The sequence below is a fragment of the Telopea speciosissima genome, chromosome 4 (genome assembly GCF_018873765.1).
Source record: "Telopea speciosissima isolate NSW1024214 ecotype Mountain lineage chromosome 4, Tspe_v1, whole genome shotgun sequence".
NCBI classification, from domain to species: domain Eukaryota; kingdom Viridiplantae; phylum Streptophyta; class Magnoliopsida; order Proteales; family Proteaceae; genus Telopea; species Telopea speciosissima.
In genome coordinates this window covers 3,324,550-3,346,651 of record NC_057919.1, presented here as the reverse complement: position 1 = coordinate 3,346,651, position 22,102 = coordinate 3,324,550, and the positions used below count along the sequence as shown (strand labels likewise).

General features: G+C 38.7%; 2 protein-coding genes across 2 annotated transcripts; one reads left to right on the top strand and one right to left on the bottom strand.

The window, feature by feature from the left end:
• The first annotated feature begins 3,976 nt into the window (after positions 1-3,976).
• On the top strand, positions 3,977-10,610 carry LOC122660512 (polyprenol reductase 2-like). The gene is made up of 6 exons (XM_043855849.1): positions 3,977-4,232; positions 4,835-5,184; positions 7,902-8,136; positions 9,909-10,007; positions 10,176-10,247; positions 10,364-10,610. The coding sequence occupies exons 1-6, from the start codon at positions 4,020-4,022 to the stop codon at positions 10,466-10,468; spliced, it is 1,074 nt and encodes a 357-aa protein (XP_043711784.1). The 5' UTR covers positions 3,977-4,019; the 3' UTR covers positions 10,469-10,610.
• Positions 10,611-16,624: 6,014 nt separating this feature from the next.
• LOC122657652 (NADP-dependent D-sorbitol-6-phosphate dehydrogenase-like) lies at positions 16,625-20,809 on the bottom strand. Its single transcript, XM_043852422.1, has 6 exons — positions 20,653-20,809; positions 19,240-19,334; positions 19,006-19,123; positions 17,532-17,664; positions 16,952-17,171; positions 16,625-16,866 (listed from the first exon to the last, which is right to left on the bottom strand). Exons 1-6 carry the CDS (start codon positions 20,783-20,785, stop codon positions 16,636-16,638), a joined length of 930 nt encoding a protein of 309 aa, XP_043708357.1. The 5' UTR covers positions 20,786-20,809; the 3' UTR covers positions 16,625-16,635.
• Between the last annotated feature and the right edge of the window lie 1,293 nt (positions 20,810-22,102).

The window sequence follows — 22,102 nt, the reverse complement described above, 5'->3', positions numbered from 1 at the left end:
TATTGGGTTTTCCTTTACAAAACTAACCACCTACTCTTTAGTTTAACAGAATTAGACAAAGTTGAGTTTAGATTTACAAAATAAGTCACTACCGTATTCCTTCCTATTTTTGGACAAATTTACCCTTGAGGATAGTGAAGGGCCTGGTGGTTGTTTCTTCCTCCCGTCACAACACCGTTTCTTCTTCTTCCTGCAAATCCACTCAATTCTGTAATGAAAAACTCAAGAAGATTCTGATCTAGTCTTTTATTGAAGATTGAGTTATTAAACATGATTCCAGGTAATCAAATTATGTAGCTGGTGAAATAGAAAACTTTGCGATTGAGATGCAAGTCACCCAGAACTTCTTCTCACCCTCTCACATTGCACAATCTATTTGGGGTTCTTTAGCGGAGCCCTTTTATGGTGATTCCAGGCCTAGTCCTTTCTATAGATTGATTCGAAAGTTATTGTAATTCGATGTGAATCTGGAAAGATGAAGGGGAAATTACAAACTAACGAAAGCCCTAACCTTATCGGGCCTAAAGAAGCAAGGATACCAAGCAACAACGACACTCTAGTTATGCCACAATTGTTTAACACTGGCAGAACCCAAACTAATGAAAGCCCTAACCTTATGATCCATGTCGATTCACTGGTTATTATTAACACAGCAACATATGAAAGAAAACCATGGGAGCCTCATTGAGCTTGTTGTCAGTTGTGAAGCTCCAATACATGTTGAAGCTCTGCACCCATAGCCAGAACAAACAAGGGATGGGGAGCTAGGATTTGGAGGTCGCAGGTGGCTGGGAAGTGGAGTGGGGGTACGGTGGTTGGGTTGTAGCACGGGTAGGGCTGGAAGGGGTTGCAGCCTTGCTGGGGAAGGACACCAGCCATGTTGATCAAAAGGTTAAAACCGTCAAGAATCATTCACCGTTGAGGAAAGAACACTATTCTGACTAGTTTCGCAAATCTAAACTCAACTTTGTCTAATTCTGTTAAACTAATTAGCAGGTGGTTAGTTTTGTAAAAAAAACCCAATATTGTCTAATCTTGTAATTTTTCCAAAAAATACACTTCATCACCTTCAACACATATCAAAATCCCATAGTCTGAGAAAACCCTAGAAAATTCCATAAAAAAGAGTAATATCCAAAATGCCCCTTGAGAGCCAAAATTCCACCGTGATCACAACAAGAGCATTGGAAGTTAGAACTATGTAGAACTAAGTCTATAGGATTGAGCTCCTCTCCAGGGAGCCCAGCACGCCAAGGGGGCATCCAGCTATTGGGCTGTGCCGCACACATCCCTATGCATGCGCCGAGATGTGTGCGGTACAACCCAATCGTTGGATGCCCCCAGGCATTCCTTGGGCACTGAGCTCCCTGGTGAGGAGCCGGATCCGAGTCTACAAGGCCTTTCTTGCTAAAACATTAATTTTTCTCTCTCCTCTTTATTTAATTAGTTTAATTAAATATAGATAATTAAACTAGTTAAGTACTCTAATTAGGGATTTCCCCTAATCGGGGGCTCCTTTCTGGGTTTTAAATTATGCGTATTATTATGATGTTAGAATAACATAGTATACATATATGTACATTTTCAAATCCCTCGATACGCCGTTATAATGCCAATTTTTTCAAAATCCTATCTTTGTACCCTGTTGTGCTACCAGGTTTTTTGAAAATACTGTTGAATACCATGTTATATTGTCGCCTTTTTTCAAAAGTTTTCCCCATGACATACATATTGCATTTAATATTGTAGATAACATATTGCTTGAACTACATTTGACCTGATCCCTAGTAAGGATATGTAGGAAAATTGGCAAAATTATGTCAAAGTTTAGTCTCCCCATGTATATATATTTTTTTTCACCATATTCTTCTTATATCATGTGTATATTAGTTCGACATGCTTTCACATGTTTTATATGATTTCCAACCTAAATGCCTAGATTATGTTAAATTTATTGTTTTACTATACTTGCTAGTATATAGGACTAATAAGCTTAGGAGTGGTCTACATAGAAGGAGTCCCGGCCACTGACAGGGCGGACTGGGTGCCTAACATCTTTCCAATCTGTAACTTTGAACCTCTCCAAAGATCTGGGCAGATCAAAACCTTATCCATTGGAGCTCATTCTCCCTGATGCAAGGGAAAGACATTTATGGGTTCTAAACCCTTATCTAGATGGCGACTCTAAAAAAAAAACCATTTCCCCTCTATCTTTTAAAGGCGACAGTACCCCAAAAATATACATTTCTTGAATATTTAAACCCCTAAAAGGGAGAAAAAAAAAAAAAAAAAGATTCATGTTGCACCTTATTTTCTTTCAAGCATACCTTGAAGGTCATAATAGAGAGATGAACTTCTAAATGCCCAAGAAACAAATCTTATAGCTTAAAGATATCTTTGAAAAAAGAAAGGGGGGAGCCTAAGAAATAGCATACGTTAGCATCTTCTTGTGTTTATCTCTCTCCTCTTATAATAGGGGATAGATATGTCATTTCATAAGAGGGGAGGAGATAAATAGACACAGATAGACGCTAGCGTACGATACGCAACACGATAGCATTCTTTCTCTCTAAAAAAAAGTTGCATTTTCATTAGCATACGCATAAAATTACCAAAAAATAAATAAGGGCAAGGATTCTCTATGATGCCAATGTGGAGGCCAATGAAATGGTGAGCTTATTGATCAACATAGAAGGTTCCTAGAGGTTTCACAATGTAGGTTCAATCTTAAAGACTACACAAATATTTTTTTGGTAGAAAAGTATATGCTACATTGAGGTCAATTAAAAGCTAGGGGAAAGGGAGTATATGTTATAGTAAAGTCTAATATTACGAGGAAGGAAAAGGAAGGGCATGATTGCGTGTAGTACATTCTCTCTCACAATGAATGACTTCTCTCTGTTATATCTTCTAATTAAAGATGTGAGGACCCCTTATATAATGTATCAAGATCATAAAATTCTTTTCTCTCGTTTTCTACTATTGGCTTGACGTATAAAATGTTAATATAAACGAACTATATATTGATTTCTCCTTTAAAAAGGGTATTAGTTGTATTAATGAATGGCAAATTGCTTATATTTGAGGTAACCTCCACTGTCACACCTAAGGGTGTCAATTTGGGATTAGAACTGGGAATCGTCCCAGAACCGTCTTGCTAAAACCCAGTATCGGATCACCCCATTAATAAATTAGACGGCATTGGGATCTGATTTTGGTACCAAATAATAAATGGGATGGGACGGTTTTGAGACGGGATTCCCAATGGTACCCATACCAAAATACCAGTTAGGTACTGGAACTATGAGTACCCTTTCAAATGGTATATTTCATGTTATTGTGTGAAGTTTTATGGCTGTAGTTTGATGTATTTTAGTGATATTTTCTTTTATAGAGGTTTTGGCTAATGGACCATAGTTTTATTTCTATAAACTTGTTTTGTGATGGCACTAAAACCATATATGGATTTATTTATTTCATTGTCATTAATTCTTAGATGTCATTTTGAGAAGATTACATATGATTAGGGAGGACATTGAAAAAGTAAATCTATGAAATTTATCTTAGTTTTTTATTATAGGGCTCATGTTCTCTGTGCCGCAGCGCAGGGTGCCCAAACACATGGGCTTGCCACTTAGGGGGCAGGGTGATCGTGCGCCCACCCCCATGTGTCTGGCGCAGCCTACGTCCCAGCACAGAGAACATTCACCCTTTATTTTATATAAAAATAAAAAATCTGTTGCGTGATTTGCCTCCTGTTCCCTGCACTCCCGTACGAGATTAAGAGAAAATGACGACTGATAAGTAAAATTGGAAATCTAATCCATCTCTCAAAACTCGAATTCGATTCCAGGAGTGCAGGCAGAGCAAAGGCTCCTGAAGTTCGTCGTTCCACGTCTGGAATTGCTTAGAGTTCACGTCAGCTGCGCAAGTACAAAATTACAAAGTTCTACCTACATGAGTTATCAGCTGCTGTCATGGTGGGGTGCCTCGACTTCAAAATTTGAGACTAGGGTTTTATGGCTTTGTGCTTATCTCCTTTTTCAGTGTTCCCTATCAGAAGCAACTCTTGTATAATGGAGATTGAACTAGAATCGCTGTTGAGAGCAGCGTGGATCGCGGCAATCTTGCCCATTCTCGTGGCTTCGCTCCCTTGTGCTCGTCTCAGTTCCTTCCATCGACTTGTATTGACATTCGCGAGCAGAGGGAAGGTCATGCCATCTTCGTCACGAGTGAGTGCACCAGAATTTTAAGCAATTCAATGTCCCCCGCCCTTCCGGAGTCAATTTTTATATTTTGAGCTATGTTGATGTTGCTTCTGGCATTTATGCAATTCTGTCACCAGGGCAGTGAGCAACTTGAATCTAACTTGTCATTCCTGAACCGTTGTGGGTCTTACATTCGAAATTATGATTCACGGTTGTTATAGTCCGATTGGCTGATCAAATCATGGAAACCAAAAGGAGAAAAAAAGGGTTAGCTGTAAACACTATCATACACGAGTAAATACCTACCCCCCCCCCCCCCCCTCCCCCCCAATTAAATAAATAATTTAGTGTTTTTTAGGCTGTGGAAGTGTGATTGCTTGGGCATCATGGGAAAGAAAGTTACTTGGAGGCTGTCATGAAAGTACAATGTTTATTGCAAATGTGAAATAATAAGTATGAACAAAACTAATGGTAAGACTGCGATTAACAAATGACTGAATGAATGAATTGAGAATTAAATCTGAAATTGGAAATGTTTCCTTTTGTATGAGAAAATCCATTTTTGCCAGTGCCACTAAATTCGCTGAATTGAACCTTCTCTAATTTGTTGTTTTGTTTCATTGTAGATATTTACTGTTCCGCAGAGGTTCTTCCTGCATTTTTACGTGGTGGCTGTGCCATGGACAACAGTTTTGCTACTTATGACTTGGTTCTATGCGTATTGGATGGTGCCATTCAGTTCTGAGTCTTTTCATTATTCTACAGTTGCAAGCCACTTGACTGGAGGCTCACATATATTTTCCATGCACAAGCCTCCTTCAACTCCTCTAAAACATAGATACAGGATATGGAAAACCTTGTTTTTGCTTTTACTGATGGAAGTTCAAGTCCTGAGACGCCTTTATGAGACAGTACATGTTTTTAACTACAGCCCTTCAGCTCGGATGCACATTTTAGGCTACTTAACTGGTATTTTGTAAGTTTCAGAAATCTCTCCAACTCTTACCCTCCTCTGGACCTGCCATTTTCCGTGTCTCTCAATTTTGAATATACTGACTTTACAGGCTTTGGGAAGTATTGCTTCTAACAGTGCAATTTGCATCCTCTACTCTTTGATTACACATCTTTTTCCGAAGTGTGGGGTTAGAAATATATTAGGATCTAGGGTCATTGATAGACCTAGTGTGCTTATGTAAACACCCCATCGATGAATTTTTGCGCCATGTGCACTTTCTAACAGGTGGGCAGAGGGAGGAGAGAGCATAACAGATGTTCCTAGTTGTCCTCTATGATCATTTCTCATAGATTATTTGTTTGAACATGTTCTTTGAGGTACTTAAAAAGATTTTTATTGCTTTGTGATCTCAATTAAATAAATTATTTCCAATACAATTCATTTTTTGGACATTGCACTGTGTCATTCAAATATGGCACCCTTTGCACTCTAGAATCTGTACATTTCATGTTCATTAATATGTCTAATATTGTCTTGGAAGTTCCTCTTATGATGTACAGAAATGACTGGTTTTCACTGTTCTAAAGTTGTTACATATAATTAATTTTTCTACTGTGGTTATTAATAAAGGGTTCATCTGTAAAATAGAATTTGTAACCCTACTTTGGTTACCCCTTAACATAACTTGCATTCATTTGGATGAAGGGGTAGATATGGTAAATTCACATTAAATTAGTTTCTCCAACTCAAAGCCAGGTGTTCTGAGCTGTATAAATTGGCTTCTCCAACTCAAAGCCTTGTGTTTTGGGCTGTGATGGCTGGAAAGTGCTCTGGAAAACTCTGAAAGGAATTTAGAAAGGCTGAATTGCTTTCTTTCACCTGAATCTCCTCTTCACTCTCGAGTTGGAAAGGCCAAGGCAATATTTTGCTGAGAAACCCATAGAAATCATTAGTCGAAACAGAGCTGAACCACTGCGAAAACACAAACAGGATTTCTAAGCTCACCAAGAGCCGATACACAAATCCTACAGTGGAAACAGTCATGGTAATAGTAGTATCATAATAGTTATTACCTAATCTAGATAAAGAAACAGTTAATAGATTTTTCAATCATGAATTGACCTTTTTATGTTTTTGCCCTCCAAAATGGTCCTGCTGGTCAAGGTGACTTGACAGGACTTGTTTTTACAAGATATTTTCAATGGCCCACAAACTAAACACCTTAGAGTATAAATGTATGCATGCCTTTTACTTTAGGAGCCCTACTACCAAAATTATTGTGTTAGGAGGTGCTGCCTAATATATGCCCTATTATACAGTACTTTTTCCCTGTTTAAAAGGGGAGAATTTACCATAAAAAGTGGTATTCTCATGAATACAAGCACCAGTATCTAGACCATACAATGTAAACATCTACCGGGCTGGTCATAGCCATACAGAATCCAAGAGCAAGTAGGTCTATAGCTCATAATATGTTGCTTTGTTTGGTAGATAATATAATTTAGCATTGAACGAGGCACCTAAATTACATCACTTTCCAATCTTAGAAGAATTAGTTCTGTAATTTGGTAGTTTCTCTCTCTCTCTCTTCCTGTCATCAATTTTCATATATTTCCCCTTTTCGCTTTCTTCTTTTATGTCTTTATGTAGGCTGGACCTTTGATTTAGATCACTGAGCTAAATATCTTTTGTTTCTCAGTTTTAGAATTATAGCAGTTGTCGTTCAGTTTTATTGGCAATTAATGGGAACATAACAACATGCACAAAAGGTACTCTGCCTTTTGGTAATACATAGATCATAAGGGGTAATCCCATGGTTTCTTTCTCCTTTTTATTTATTTTTTGTTGGGGGGGTTTCAGATGACAATTTTTTTACTGCAAAAAGAGGAAAAGGTAGTGCAAAAATACCAAAAGCCAGGTTAATCCTTGGGTCATAGGACTGTAGATGGGTCTGTTTCCCACAGAACTTACAGCCATTTGATGTCTTTGGTATTTTTAGGAGCTTTCTGAACTTTTCAAAAACTTCAAATGAATACGAAAGATATAACAAACAATACAAGGTTGGAATGACCCATTCAAGCTAATTATTGGTGGGGACACATCCAACGGCTGTTTCAGATTTTTCTACATGAGAAATTGACAAATTAAAGGAGGCTCTGGATCATTCTAAAATTGTTGGTACTAAACCAGCATATTGTTGATATAGAAAGTATTAAGTACAGTAATAGTATATAGTTATTATTAGTTGGTACACATAAACTCTGCTTTATGGTTAGCAACAAATTTGTTAGTTGCTGATACTGTTGGCACTCCAAATTCATGCCTAGTTGCTGTTTGAGTGTGACGTTGGCCATTGAATTGTATAATTAACATAATATCCAAATGAAAGTTGATGCATGGTTACTTGGAACATTTAATGTTATTGATCTGAAGTCCAGATGGTATTAACTTTGGGTTGTAGGAAATCCAAGCGTTGGCCACACTATTTTGGTCTTTGGGTTATCTTTTTTGTCTGACTGCAACTATCTTTTACCAGAGATCAGATGATCCAGTTTGGGTGAGGCTCTGCTTGTCTGGTTTGCTTTGATACACTATATCATATGAAGCATATATGAATTGTATGTTTGTTTTGGGTCAGGTCCAGTTTTTATCTTCTTCTGTTCCGGTATAATTGTATAAACTTACGTTTTTCTGGGGTTTTACTGATTCATTATCCCCTCCACCGAAAAAAAAGCTAGTTTCTATGCAGCTGCGCCACTATCACTTTGTAGCATTTGTGTGCCAGAGGTCTTGAGCTTTGCTGCTCATCACATGGCTGAGTTTATTGTTAATGGTCGGGATCACATGCCTAAAATTGAATTTGATTGGTGGGGATACATGAAGCCTCTTACAAAGCTTGGATGGTGCCAGTGGATTGGTGCGGCTATTTTTATTTGGGGTGGAATTCATCAGAGCCGTTGTCATTCAATTCTTGTAAGTGTTACATCCTGCTATGATCTTTGCTACCTTTTGGCTGTCAATCTTTTTGGTACAATAGGCCCCAGCGCAATATTCTGGGTTAAATAGGGTATGTGAAGACTAGAGAATCTAGGAGTTTCTTTTTTGGTTGTCAATCTTTTTGTCTGCATTTGCGAGTTCACTGTATGTGTGGGACATAAAATTGGTCATTTGAATAAAGATTTGTCATTGATGGCAACTGTTCCTCGAGAGAAACCTCTTTGGATCATGGTGTTTGTGCTATCCTTCAACTGAGAAAATCCAGTCACATCATGGATGTACATAATTTTAGATTGATCTCCTACTCCTTCACTTTGCTTACACTCAGCAAAGGTATAACCTTCTCTCCAGCTCAAGATCACTGCTTTCTTTTTCCTGAAAAAAGTAGATCGTTTCACTTTCATTACAACCGACTTCATCCCCAGATTTCTGGTGGATTGCCTGATATCTTTGCTGGTTTGAACTGAGCTCAATTATTGCTTGCAGCCACTGCTTGAAATTATTCAGAAGTATAAGATTACTTGCTTATTTATTTCTTCAAATTGTTCTGACATGCTCGACCGATTCTTGATCTTCAGACCCTTACAGATCCAATAATGATGCCTGATAGCCAATAACCATCGTCTTTTTCCATAATGATTTTCCTCTAGACATTTCTTCTACCCTACATGGCTTGACCTTGATTACCCTAGTTTCTTTCAATCTTGTGTCATCTTGATCGTTCCTTTCATCTCTACGGGAAACATGATGCCCTGTTAAGGATATGGACACTGGTATGGACATGAAGAGGCATGGGAAACTGGAATACTGCTCTTTATTTCTCAGAATGAAGGGCATTCCATCAATTATACAGATATCATTCAATTAGTTGTAAATTTCTAAGCCAAGTGTAGTTTTTATTGTCTTTATCTCTCAAAGTCTTTTGCATCTCTTCTCAGTTATGTTTATCAGTGTCTCTACTAGATGTTCTTTGAACTATCCCTTCTATCTGACATAGCCAGCTGTTTTCCATTCAGTTTAACTCGATAAACATGCAGTTGAAATTTCTGTCATTCTGCCAATTTTTTTATTGGATCAATGTACTTGTTCTTCTTCTGATGGTTTTTCATTCTTTGGTTAGTCTGACTTGAACTCTGGACATGAATTTGTTAACCTGTCTTTGCATTCATTTATTATTGTGGCTGCATGCTACACGTGTTGTGTATCTATTACATGACAACTTAGCTGGCACCCCAATGGTCCACATGTACTTAAGTCACCTTCTACTTATGGTTTCTGCCAGGTAGAGTATGCCATGTGGCAGTAAGTTATTAAAAATTATTGAAATGCCTTGACATTTGGGGCCAAAAAATTGACATGTTGCCAATCCAGATGATTCCATCCAAAATTTGGAATTGCATTCATCTTCATGGCTGAAATCAAGGGACCACACAGCCTAGCTTGACCAATTGACCTGGCTAGCTAATCCTTCCCCCATTTCTATTGTTAAAATCAAGGTCCTATGTAGCCATGCTTGCCTAAGTTACCTGGGTTGATAATCATTTTCACTATTGGCATTGTTGATGGTTTTTTGGTTGTCTTTTAGGGATGAATTAATATTGTTGCTGCTCTTGTTATTGTTATTTAAGGATGATGATGAACTGGCTTATAAGTTATACCCTATGGATTTTCACTCTTCAGATTTACTTGCCTTTTCTTTATCAATTCATTCACTGTGATTGGTCTGCTAAATTTTCATTTTTGAGCAGGGCTCATTGCGTGAAGACAGAGAGAAGTCAGATGAATACGTAATCCCTCATGGTGATTGGTTTGAATTTGTTTCCTCTCCACATTATCTATCTGAAATGGTAATTCTCTCGCTCGATCTTACTTTCATGATTGTCCAAAAGAAAAGATCTTGTTCTCTTGCATTAGTACGAGCCCCCATGGAAATTTAAAGGGAATATAATCTGAATTTCTGCTTAAGTTGACCTCTCATCTCATCATGTTCAAATCCTTTTTCTGCTGCCATGTAGGTTATATATGCTGGAATTCTGGTTGCAAGTGGAGGTTCAGAATTGACAATTTGGCTACTTTTTGGCTTTGTGGTATTTCTACTGCCCCTAACTTACTACGCTTATAACTTTCTTCTGATCTCTTCTATATCAATGTATCCCATCTTCAAAAATTCTCTGAAACAAAAAACTTGTGTTGGATGTCGCAGGTGGCAAATCTCACCTTTGCAGCTGCAGAGACACATAGGTGGTATCTCCAAAAATTTGATAACTACCCACGTAATCGGCATGCCATTCTTCCCTATATTTATTAGAGATGTCGATATGACCATCATTTATTGTACAAAACCAGTTGATGGACAAAGGGAAACAATATATATATATTTTTAAGGTGGTTATTGTTTCAGGCTGAGATGAACTGTGTTTCACTTGCTTCCTTACCTTGTTTGTAATGTAGAAAGCGAGGTGTAAGTGTGTAACTTCTATTAAGATTGGGTAGTGGGAACATTATGATGGATGTATTTTAACATATCAAGCCCAATTTTAGACTTTGGTGTGCAGACAATGCCGTTTGGCCATTCTTTCATGTGAATCACTGTTATGTAAAGACAACATCTTCTAGAATAACATGAAAGTTATAACAACAATAAGGTTTAACGTTTAATTGGCCCCCTTTTAAGCAGCCCAATTGCGGTCTCATTGATGTGGACTGTGTGTTTGGTTGCTGCACAGATTCAAGAGATGCCTATGGAGGGGATGATACTTGGACCTTTATATGCAGAGCTCTCAAATAACTAAGCTTCCCTTAACTTCTGTTGATGTTCAACATGTTTTTCTCAGCAAATTTTTTGAATTTTGACAGATTTATTAAAAATTCAAGAAAAAGGGTAACATAGTTTTAAAAAATTATAACCTAATTGTAAACAGCCTTGAATTTGAATGCTTGAGTGATCTAACTTGATCACCCAGTCCCTTTATTTATAATAATAGAATTACAACTAGTCATAATTAAAGTAGGAATGTCACCCTTGCCTATTCCTATTAGGAATTCCAAATAGAGAACGGCTGAGGGGGAAAAATATAGAAAAAGAGACAAAATCATAGGATTAAATTACCCCTATCAAGTAAAGTTATTTATTTTAACACTCCCCCTCAAGTTGGAGCATAAATATCAACCATGCCCAACTTGACAAGAATAGGATGAAAGCCGTCCCACTTAAGCCTTTAGTAAACACATCAGCGAGTTGGTCAGTAGATTGCACCAAAGGAACACACACCAGCCCTCCTTCCAACTTCTCTTTAATAAAATGCCTGTCAACCTCCACATGCTTGGTACGATCGTGCTGAACAGGATTGTGAGCAATGCTAATGGCAGCTTTGTTGTCACAATATAACATCATGGGGAGATGAATAGAAAAACCAATATCTTGTAATAAACCTTTGAGCCATTACATCTCACAAATACCTTGTGCCATAGCATGAAACTCAGCTTCAGCACTAGACCTTGCCACTACGTTTTGCTTTTTACTATGCCATGTAACAAGGTTGCCACCAATAAATGAGTAATAGCCAGAAATGGACTTTCTATCAGAGGAACCAGCCCAATCTGCATCAATATATGCTTCAACACGAAGATGGCCATTTGGGGACAAAAGAATTCATTTTCCCGGTGCTGACTTTAAATACCAAAGGATCCGGATAACAGCATCCATGTGAGAGGAATGAGGATCATGCATGAACTAACTGACCATACTTACAGATACTGCTATGTCATGTCTTGTATGAGACAGATAAATGAGCTTACCAACCAATCTTTGATAGCGACCTTTGTCGACCGGTGTTCCCTCCTTTTCTTTGAGTCTGGTAGTAGCATCTATAGGTGTATCAGAAGGATGACACCCTAGCATTCCAGTCTCGGTCAATAAATCTAGGATGTACTTCCTTTGAGAAAGAAATATGCCTTTAGAAGACTGAGCAACTTCTATCCTTAGAAAGTACTTTAGGTTTCCTAGATCCTTTATTTCAACTTCTTGCCCAAAGTAAGTCTTCAACTAGGTGATCTCATGATTGTCATTCTCGGTCACCACAATATCATCCACATAAACTATGAGGATGGTTACCTTTTTACCATTCTTCTTGATAAACAAGGTATGATCAGCATTACTCTGCTTATAACCCGAAGAGACCATTGCCTTGTGAAATCATCCAAACCAAGCACGGGGGGACTGTTTCAGCCCTTATAAAGCACGCTTCAATTTACAAACTTTCTCGCTGGTTTTATCACAAGAGAAACCTGGTGAAATGTCCATATACACTTCATCGTCAAGTTCTCCATGGAGGAAGGCATTCTTCACATCTAATTGTTGTAATTCCCAGCCCAGATTCACTGCACAAGAAAGTAGCACTCTGACGGTGTTTAGCTTTGCAATTGGTGCAAAAGTCTCCTGATAATCAAACCTATAAGTTTGAGTAAATCCCTTTGCAACCAAACGTGCTTTGTATCGATCCACAGTGCCATCTACCTTCTGTTTCACCACAAACACCCACTTACATCCAACTGGTTTCTTTCCTGGAGAAAGAACCACAAGCTCCCATGTATCATTCTTTTTTAAGGCTTTCATTTCTTCCATCATTGTTGTTTTTCACTTTCCCTCTGTAAAAGCTTCCTACCAATTTTGGGGAATACTAACGGAAGAAAGAGAAGAGGCAAATGTACGAAAGGATGGAGAAAAGGAATCATAAGAGACTACATGAGAAATAGGATGCTGGGTACAAGCCCGAATACCTTTACGAGGAGCAATAGGTAAATCAGGAGAAGAAGGAGAAGATATGTTACCTGGAGATTGATCTGGTTCCAGGGCCGACAACTGGAGTGGTGCTGGTGCTGCAGTGGATGGGAGTTGCTTGTATTTGGAATGTCCCTTGTGATACGTTTTGAGATTAGAGTCATTAATTTTCTTCTGAAATTCTGTAATGGTGTGTTGGACTGGAGTCATGTTCCCCTGAAGGGAATTGTCACCAATAGGATTTTCAGCATCATCTAAGTTCTCCCCCTGGGGAAAATCCCGTTGGGCACCAGTAGAGGGAAGAGGGGTGGAAGCAATAGTCGGTTGAGGGGTGGGATCAATAGGCAGTTAGACTCGGGTCTGGGTCTGTACCGGAAGGTCAACCATCACATCTTCACTGAAAGTCTCCCCCTGAAGAGGTGTGGATTGATAATAGGAGAGTTTCATGAAAGACAACATCCATACTGGTGAAGGTATGATGTGTAGGAGGATGGTAACACTTATATCCCTTTTGGGATGAAGAGTATCCCAAGAAAATACAACGGACCCCACGGGGTTCGAGTTTACCAGGAGAGAGGGTATCTCGAACATAACAGACACAATCAAAAACCTTAGGTGGGATGACAAAGGAGGAAGAACCCTGTAGTAAAGTAGCAGGGGTGTCAGAGTCAAGGACTCGAGTAGGGAGCCTATTGATGAGATAGGCAGCAGTCAGGATAGCATCTCCCCAATATTGGGAAGAGACAGAATGGACGAACATAATAGCCCGAGTCACCTCAAGGAGGTGGCGATTTTTCCTTTCTGTCACACCATTTTGAGCTGGGGTATCGACACAACTAGTTTGATGGAGTATACCATGGGCAGCAAGGTAGTGTTGGAACTAATCATCCATGTATTCTTTACCATTGTCACTCCTCAATATCTTGAGAGTGGCATTGTATTGGGTCTGAATCATCTTATGAAAATTTTGAAAACAAGAAAAAACTTCACTTTTGTTATGCATTAAATAGACCCACGTACTCCTAGAATAACAATCAATAAAAATAAAAAAAATCAATGATGGCCTTTGAGAGATGGTTTTCGGCTAGGACCCCAAACATTAGAATGAATAAGATTAAAAGGAGAACTTCTTTTATTAGAAATAGAATAAGTAAAACAATGTTGTTTAGCCAAAACACAGGCTTCACAAAAAAAATCGTTTCTATGACATTCTTTAGCTAATGTTGGAAATAAAAGGGATAATATTCCTAAAAGGGGGTGACCTAGTCTGTTATGCCATTGTTGAAGTTCAGAAGAAACTAACGAGCTTTAATGTATAGAAGAAGCCAAAGGTGGTGGTGAAGTAGAACTCCCATTATCAAGCAAGTACAATCCACCATGCATCTTACCACATCCAATCGTCGCCCCCGTTGCCAGATCCTGAAACACACAGTGAGAAGGAAAAAAAGTTACTTTGCAATTTAAATCACGGGTAAGACTACTGATAGAAAGAAGATTATTAGTAAATTTAGGAATATGTAAAACAGAGGATAAAGGTAAGGAAGGAGAGCAGCTGATAGAGCCCTTCCCAGAGATAGAAGAGAGAGATCCATCAGCCACCCGTACTTTATCTTTACCAGATGTAGGAGAGTAACAAGTAAAGAGGCTAGAGGATCCAGCTATATGATCAGTGGCACCGGAGTCTATGATCCATGGAGAGGAGACTACCGATGCACAATGACCAGCAAAAGAAATATCTGAGTGGGCTAAATGTGAACCTGGAGGAGTGGAAGAACTGGCAGGTGTTGATGTAGTAGAAGCAGCAGAAGCCTGTAACATACGACGGAAAGCCTGAAGTTCATCCTTGGATAGTCCAGTGTCAGTAGGAGGAGCAAGAGTGACAGCCTTAGTATGATTAGTTTTGTTTTTCGATTTCCAAGCAGCACGTTTAGCATCAAAGTTGGCTGGTTTGCCATGTATCTTCCAACAGGTGGCCTTAGTGTGCCATAATTTGCCACAATGCTCACATTTAACTGCTGTTTTTTCAGATCTAGAAGTCTCAGCAACTGAAGGAGTAGAACCAGCCCCAGTGTGTAAGACTGATCGATAATGAGGTGTAGTATTAAGCATAGCTGTCCTTCGTCGATCTTCACTATTAACCAAAACATAGGACTATTCCAGTGTAGGGAAAGGATCCTTGCCTAGAATCTGAACCCTAATTGGGTCGTATTCCATATTAAGGACAGCCAAAAAATCATATACCCTAATTTTATCAACATGCTTTCTGTAGGCAGCAATGTCAGTGGCATTAGTAGGCTAATAATCAGAGTAATGATCAATTTCTTGCCAGCACTTGTGGAGTTCAGCATACTATTGAGGGATGGATAAATCATTCTACTTGGTGTCATGGATTTTTTCCTTAATTCATATACCTGAGCATCATTCCCTACCTGTGAATAGGTATCTTTACCTGGGCAGCAGTGTCTAGGAGAAGGTAACCCGGTGCAATTGAAGAATGCATAGAATGAATAAGATATGACATGACCATAGAGTCAGTAGATAACCATTTAGTCAGAGCAGCTCCTTCTTCAGTAGGGATGGGAGTAGTGCCTGTAAGATGTCCTATGTAGCCATGGTCAGCAATCGTAAGGTAAGTGGATCTTGACCACATTAGATAATTTGTCCCATCTAGTTTGGTGGGAGAAGCAAAAGGAAGATACTCTGGTCGAGAAGATCCATCAGAGTTAGCTGAAGTGATGTTAGACATCATGTAAGTGTAAAACACACGGGTTTTTAAATTCCCACAAATTTTACCGTCAGAATTGGCTCAAACTAGGATCGATTCCCTGCAGGGGGTGGGGAATAAGTCCTCAAAAAATCAGCAACTTCTGATGAAGGAATAAGAAACCCTAATAGGGTAGGTACCAGAATCGATTAGAACCCTGGGTTTGAAACTGTAGGAGTTCCAGCCATTAGAATAGGCTGCAACTGAGATCGAGTATCTCCCTTGTAGTGGAGAAGTTACCCTAAAAAAATTGGCCCCTTCTGATGAGCCAATAAGAAGCCCTAAATTTAAGAAAATTTAGGAATAGCTGAATGCAAAGCAATCGCAGGTTTGAATATGATGTAGGGCAGGGATCAATCTCAAAAAATAAAATAGAAATCCAGCTTGAAAAAGGCAGCAGCTCGATCTCCAAGGTATGGAGGAAACCTGTGGCAGATTCTGATCACACCTGAGTTTGTATGATCTTCAGTGAGGTGTCATTGAGGGCAGCAGCTAAATCTTAATTGGATCACCTCAATTTGCTACCCTGAATAAGATAGAGAGTCCGAGAGTGGTGGAGAAGAAGGAAACCAAAAGCCGAGAGAGTTGGAGAAGAAAAACCAAAAAAAAAATCGAGAAGGCTGCTCTTTAGATCAGAGGTGGCTCTGATACCATGTAAACAGCCTTGAATTTGAATGCTTGAGTGATCTAACTTGATCACCCAGCCCCTTTATTTATAATAACAGAATTACAACTAGTCATAATTAAAGTAGGAATGCCACCCTTGCCTATTCCTACTAGGAATTCCAAATAGAGATCGGCTGAGGGGGGAAAATACAGAAAAAGAGACAAAATCACAGGACTAAATTACCTCTATCGGGTAAAGTTACTTATTTTAACACTAATTTTTCAATCAAAGGGCCATCTCATGGCTACAAAACTTAAGAACCACTTATGCATAAAGATCTATGCCCCAAAACTTGGCAGGTTGGTTGGTCCTATATTTCTGATCCACACTTTTTATTAACTTCATGTCCTCATTGGTCAGTTCAAAATCAAACACTTCAAAATTCTCCTGCAATCTCTGTGCTTTTGATGACTTTGGGATGACAACAGTGTTCCTCTGGATACCCCATCGGAGAACCACCTGTGCCACAGTTTTCTTATATTTCTCAGCCAGACCCTGGTCGAAGACGATGAACACGGATCAAATACAGATTAAAAAAAAAAAACATATTGATCTATGCAAGAAAGAATAATATAACTACCTTGATGACTGGATCATCCAAACAAGAGACAGAACCAAACAATTCTGTGTTGGCAGCAGCACCCCCAAGAGGAGTGTGTGCTGTAATACTTATGCCATGCTTTATACAGAACTTGACGAGAGATTCACGTTGGAAGTAGGGGTGCGTCTCAATCTGATTCACTGCAGGCTTCACTTTTGAGTAGGCCAAACAATCTCTTGTAACAAAGATGTCAAAGTTACTGCACTAAATAAATATGATGGTCAGAAATTATAAACATAATCAGAGTTTGATTCTTGTAACCACAAGATATATAAATTGAAGCTTAAAGTCAGGAGATGGAGTAGGCATGGATGGGTCATGCCACCCAGGTCTGGGTTCACCTACTTGGTATTCTTCAACTGCACTCGTAAACTAGGATAATTGAAGATATTGGACAAATCAATGGAAGGTTCAGACTTCATAGGAAAGAGGCATAATGAAGGAGTCTCATGAAATATTGTTCTTTAGGGTATCTATGATTACCAGCTACTTAATTGATGTAAAATGCAATGAAACCATCTATCAAAAGGTGGCTGGAGATGTCCAAAGGTCAGTGTACCTGATACCAATGCTCCGAACCAAACCCAGGGAAACCAGCTCTTCCATAGCATGCCAGGTAGTCTCCAGAGAAATGGTAGTGTCTATCTCCAGCACACCATCTTTATCCAGAGCACTGCCAGTTGTACCAACACCTGTGTGTAAATAGCCAATACAAAGAAGGAAGAATCACCAATCTTTCATAACTCGAGAAACAAATTCAACTAATACTAAATTTGGTGGTCAGAGAAATAGGAATTTTCCAACGCATAACACTGGAAAAAAGGTAAAAAGGCTGTCAGACAATAGTTTTGTCAAAGCATTCTCAGGGCCATTTGGGGAAAAGGGAATTCAATCAGAATTCAGAAAAGAGTTGATGGAACTAAAGGTTGGGTTGAACCTGCTGATTAATAAGGGATTTCACCATGCTCTAATAGGCAATTCAGCCAATGTCATATGTAGATGAAGAATTTCAGAGGAACCATGGTATTATACTATGTCAGACTACTTAGGCACCTTATTTCTCAAATGCATTTCTTGTTTCAGTGGAACCAAAGAAGTGACACTGAGGTGGCTGATGTGGCAAAACAAGGGGTAGTATGCCCAATGCTCTGTGCTACAGGAATGATATCCTAATATGACATAGTTCAGTAATTCAAGTGCATGGGGTCGGTTTATTTTGAATAAGTTTGGATAAGCACCATGAGCTGACTTCCCTTGTAAGAGGGCTGTTGTTGTTGTTGTGCTACTACTTGGTACTACTTCTTTTCTCAGTTTTTTATAATTGTTGCTTGGGAGAGAGAGAGAGAGAGAGGAGATGGAAGCTAGACTCCATAATAATCCTTTCTGGTATTTTACATTAGAAGATTAAGTTTTCAGACAATGAGTGTAGCCTAAGTACATATATGAATTTGTAAACCACACAGATGCACACACTTAGCCTAATCCCAGTATCCAATCACTTGAGATGTCTATGCAAATCCTATTCTGCCTCACTTCATGTCTCACCAAATGCCCTGCAGTAAGGTCCAAACAGTCAATTTTTAGAATCCATGTTTGACGGATTTATCATCCACCCCCTCCTTTACCGAGGAATATGTCCCGATGTTCACTCCTCTGTGAACTATAAAATCTCATCTAACATACATGGCTAGTCAACACATCTTAGGAGGGGGCCAGCCACCCCCTTCTTTCTATGTGTGAAAAGCGCCTAAATCAGATACTCTTTACCCAACTGGCATGGAACCTGTAATTTAACATTATAATTTCCTCTAACCATCAGAACGATTGGCTATTGAGAACCCCTGATCACTTTAATTTTCAGGCTTTGTACTATTCAAGGGGGACCTTTGGTTGAACACTTAAAAAGTTAACTGAATCTTAGAGGTACATGTACTGGCTCAAGAGTAGATCTATAATCTATTGTATAAACTACTAGAACTGAAGTAGAAAGTACAGCACATAATAATCTAATTGCTGAGAAGGCAGAAATATACCAGTATGCTTTGTGGCTACAGGGAAGTGAACAAGGTATAAATCAAGATATTCTAGTTGAAGTTTCTTCAGACTGTCTTTACAGGCCTCAAGAACATGTCCATGATCTGAATTCCAAAGCTGTAATAAGAGAAGAATACAGGAAAGAATCCATCATTGATTTTGATAAAGCTGAATCTTGACAATGCAAAAACACGCAAAATGTAGACCATAGGCCATGTTGCAATAAAACAGACCTTTGTGGTGATGAAAAGGTCCTCTCGTTTAACAAGGCCAGTCTGAAATGCTTCCTTAAATGCCTCCCCAACTTCTGTTTCATTCTTGTACTCAGCTGCATGAAACACTTGTTAGACATTACTACTTTGCAAACACATCACCCAAGATAAGAATGCTTTTTTTTTTTGGAGGGTGGATTGATATGCACGAGCTAGACAGTAAAATGCCTGAAGTCTTACAGGTGTGACAACCTTATGAAGTTTTAGCATACAAAGTCTCTCTTTCGGGTCTTCTACAATTACTATTCAACGGCCTCATTGTGAAGGATTGGGTCCTTACTTTTGAGTAAATCATGTCAAGTGAGGATGAAGAAAGTATGAATGTATGATACTATTTTCATTCTTAAAGTTATAATTAGAGAAATGTGCCTTCGGTTACATGGCTAGCGCTGGTAAAGTTGCAATGCTCTGTCATTATATGCTTTGATTTTATATCTGCTGATACTTCACAGAGCTTTTGATCTTGTCAATCGAGGGAGGTGGAGTCTGGGGGCTGCATTCTCACGTGGACAGAGGGGGGGGGGGGATTAAGTACAAGCACTAAACTTTGAGCTGGATTATTTGATTTCCATTTAATGATCATAAGTGGCTTAGTGGTTATTGATTTCATGCCATACAGTTAGTTAGATTACATAGGCATTTAACAGGTAGAGAAAACCTACCATGAAGGAGAACTAGTAACTTGGTTTAAACTAGATTTTGTCTCTCTGAGTCTCCAATCAAATACTTTAGTGGGTCATGAAAATGCAAAAGGTGAATTCTAAAATTGGGTGAAAATGTAATGCTTCCCAAAGAATGAGCTCATTCTCAGTTCACGATGTAGGCATAACAAAGCATAAAAAATTCCTGGCTTTAGAAGATTGAAGATTCTGTTTGACAAATGCAAATTGAAGTATGTAATGAAGATGAAATTAGGCTAAGATAGCCACTAGTCAAAGTGAGGTTGAGACTTTTTGGAGGGTCTGCTTTCACAAGGATGAACCCATTCACCATCACTAGCTTCAGTGTCCTATTGTTCTGCAATAACAAGCTATAGTAGTGCCAAGAAGAACCCAGGGTAATGGTGCTCAGAAGGTGATAATGAAGTTATCTTTCGCAAAGGAACAGAGATTTTTTTAGATTCAAACTTGAGTAACCAAGCCAATATCAACCGGATACAACAATGAGTTGTTTGATATGACAATCAAACAGACTCCTGAGTCCGACTAAATTTCGAAGAACAGTACTTTGATGAATGGATCCAATTTATTCTATACAAGTTATTAATTTTGATGATTCACAACCAAAGGATAATGGTAGTATTCACATAAAACAATAGATTTCAAAAAAAAAATTGACTATGAATGAAGGCTTGAAGTGACCAAGATGAGTTACCAGCGCAGTCAAAATGACGATACCCAATCTTAATTGCAGTGGTAAGAAGGTCTTTGATGGTCTTCCCTTCAACCCGCCAAACACCGAGACCGATTATGGGCATCTTAAAGCCATTGTTAAGAGTAATCGCCATTGATGACCTTGATATGTTCCTGTGCTCTGTATATATCTGATGTTATAAATAAAAATGGAGAAGAGAAAATTAGCTGCTTCCAGACTTGGGATGTTTAAATTAATACATTCCTTAGCAACAAATTCCGATTGACAAGGAAGTAGGAAGTTGCACAACAAACTCCTACTCACAAGGATCACAACGAGAAAAATAAGGAAAATGAAAACGGATTTCGTTGCCCAATGGCCCTTAAATGGAATCTTCTCTCGATTGTAACCCCATTATAGTAGGAGCATTTACCTAGACGAGGTCTCATGGTTTTTCCCTTTCGTCAGAGTTTTACGCGATAAAATTAGTGTGTGTTTTTAACGTGTTATAGAGCACATCAATCTTGAAGCAGTTGTTTCATATGCTCAAAGGTCAAATATTTGGGGCACACAATCTCTGCTAATGGTGTTGCAGTGGACCAAAACAAGGTTGAAACAATTCTTCAGTGTCCACTTACCATCAAGTTTGAAATCCCTTTGTGGGTTTCTCAACCTAACAAGCCATTATAAAAAGTTTGTTCAAGGCTACAACAAGCTTGCAACACCCCTCGTGTGTTGGGATTCATGTAGAACTCCCACTTTTAAAACTAGCTCTAAAGGACAGGGTACCCAAATCCTTATAAGCCTTCACATCAGCTTACTCACATCCAATGTATGATCAATTGCTTTCGCATGAAGCCGCAATAATCTCCCTCTCCACACAAGATCACAGATGGGAACTTGAGATTTTTCATTAGGGAATTTGTCCATCCTCCGAGGCACACTAGAGTTGCCATACCTTGGCTCTCATACTATTTATTGGGGAAAAAATCAGTTCTTTCTCACCTATTTAACGGAGATATGTAATGATAACAAAGTATGCGCAAAATAATAACACACTGAAACAAATCAAGCCAATTGCAAAATCATGCACCAATTTTAACGTGAAAAAACATTCTAAGGCAAAAGGAAAAAACCACGGGACCTCTTCTAGGTAAAAGATTCCAATATAATAAATAATAGAATTGCAAGATCTTATTTTTAGTCAATACTAAAGGGTACCAAACATCAAGAGAAGAATTCTCTCTTGGATCACAAAGCATCTCACAAACAAAAGTGGATTCACAACAATATAGTACTCTCACCTCGAAACCTGACATAACAAATACGGGGGAAATCATAGTACCTTCTCTAGTTCCTTTAATCGAGAGAAATTTGTCTTCTCGTAACCCATGTACGAAGAACAAGAAACAATACCCAAGAGGATTATTATCGTCTCCTGTTCCCTGCCCGATACAGTGGTCCAGTTCCA

Excerpts from the sequence above, each read along its gene's own strand:
- LOC122660512 (XM_043855849.1), top strand. The coding sequence starts at position 4,020 with ATGGCTTTGTGCTTATCTCCTTTTTCAGTGTTCCCTATCAGAAGCAAC. Across the intron at positions 5,185-7,901 it reads GGCTACTTAACTGGTATTTT|TTTCTATGCAGCTGCGCCAC; the intron begins GTAAGTTTCAGA and ends AAAAAAAGCTAG. Across the intron at positions 8,137-9,908 it reads GCCGTTGTCATTCAATTCTT|GGCTCATTGCGTGAAGACAG; the intron begins GTAAGTGTTACA and ends ATTTTTGAGCAG.
- LOC122657652 (XM_043852422.1), bottom strand. The coding sequence starts at position 20,785 with ATGGCGATTACTCTTAACAATGGCTTTAAGATGCCCATAATCGGTCTC. Across the intron at positions 17,172-17,531 it reads GTTCGGAGCATTGGTATCAG|TAACTTTGACATCTTTGTTA; the intron begins GTACACTGACCT and ends TATTTAGTGCAG. Across the intron at positions 16,867-16,951 it reads TGGATGATCCAGTCATCAAG|GGTCTGGCTGAGAAATATAA; the intron begins GTAGTTATATTA and ends GTCTTCGACCAG.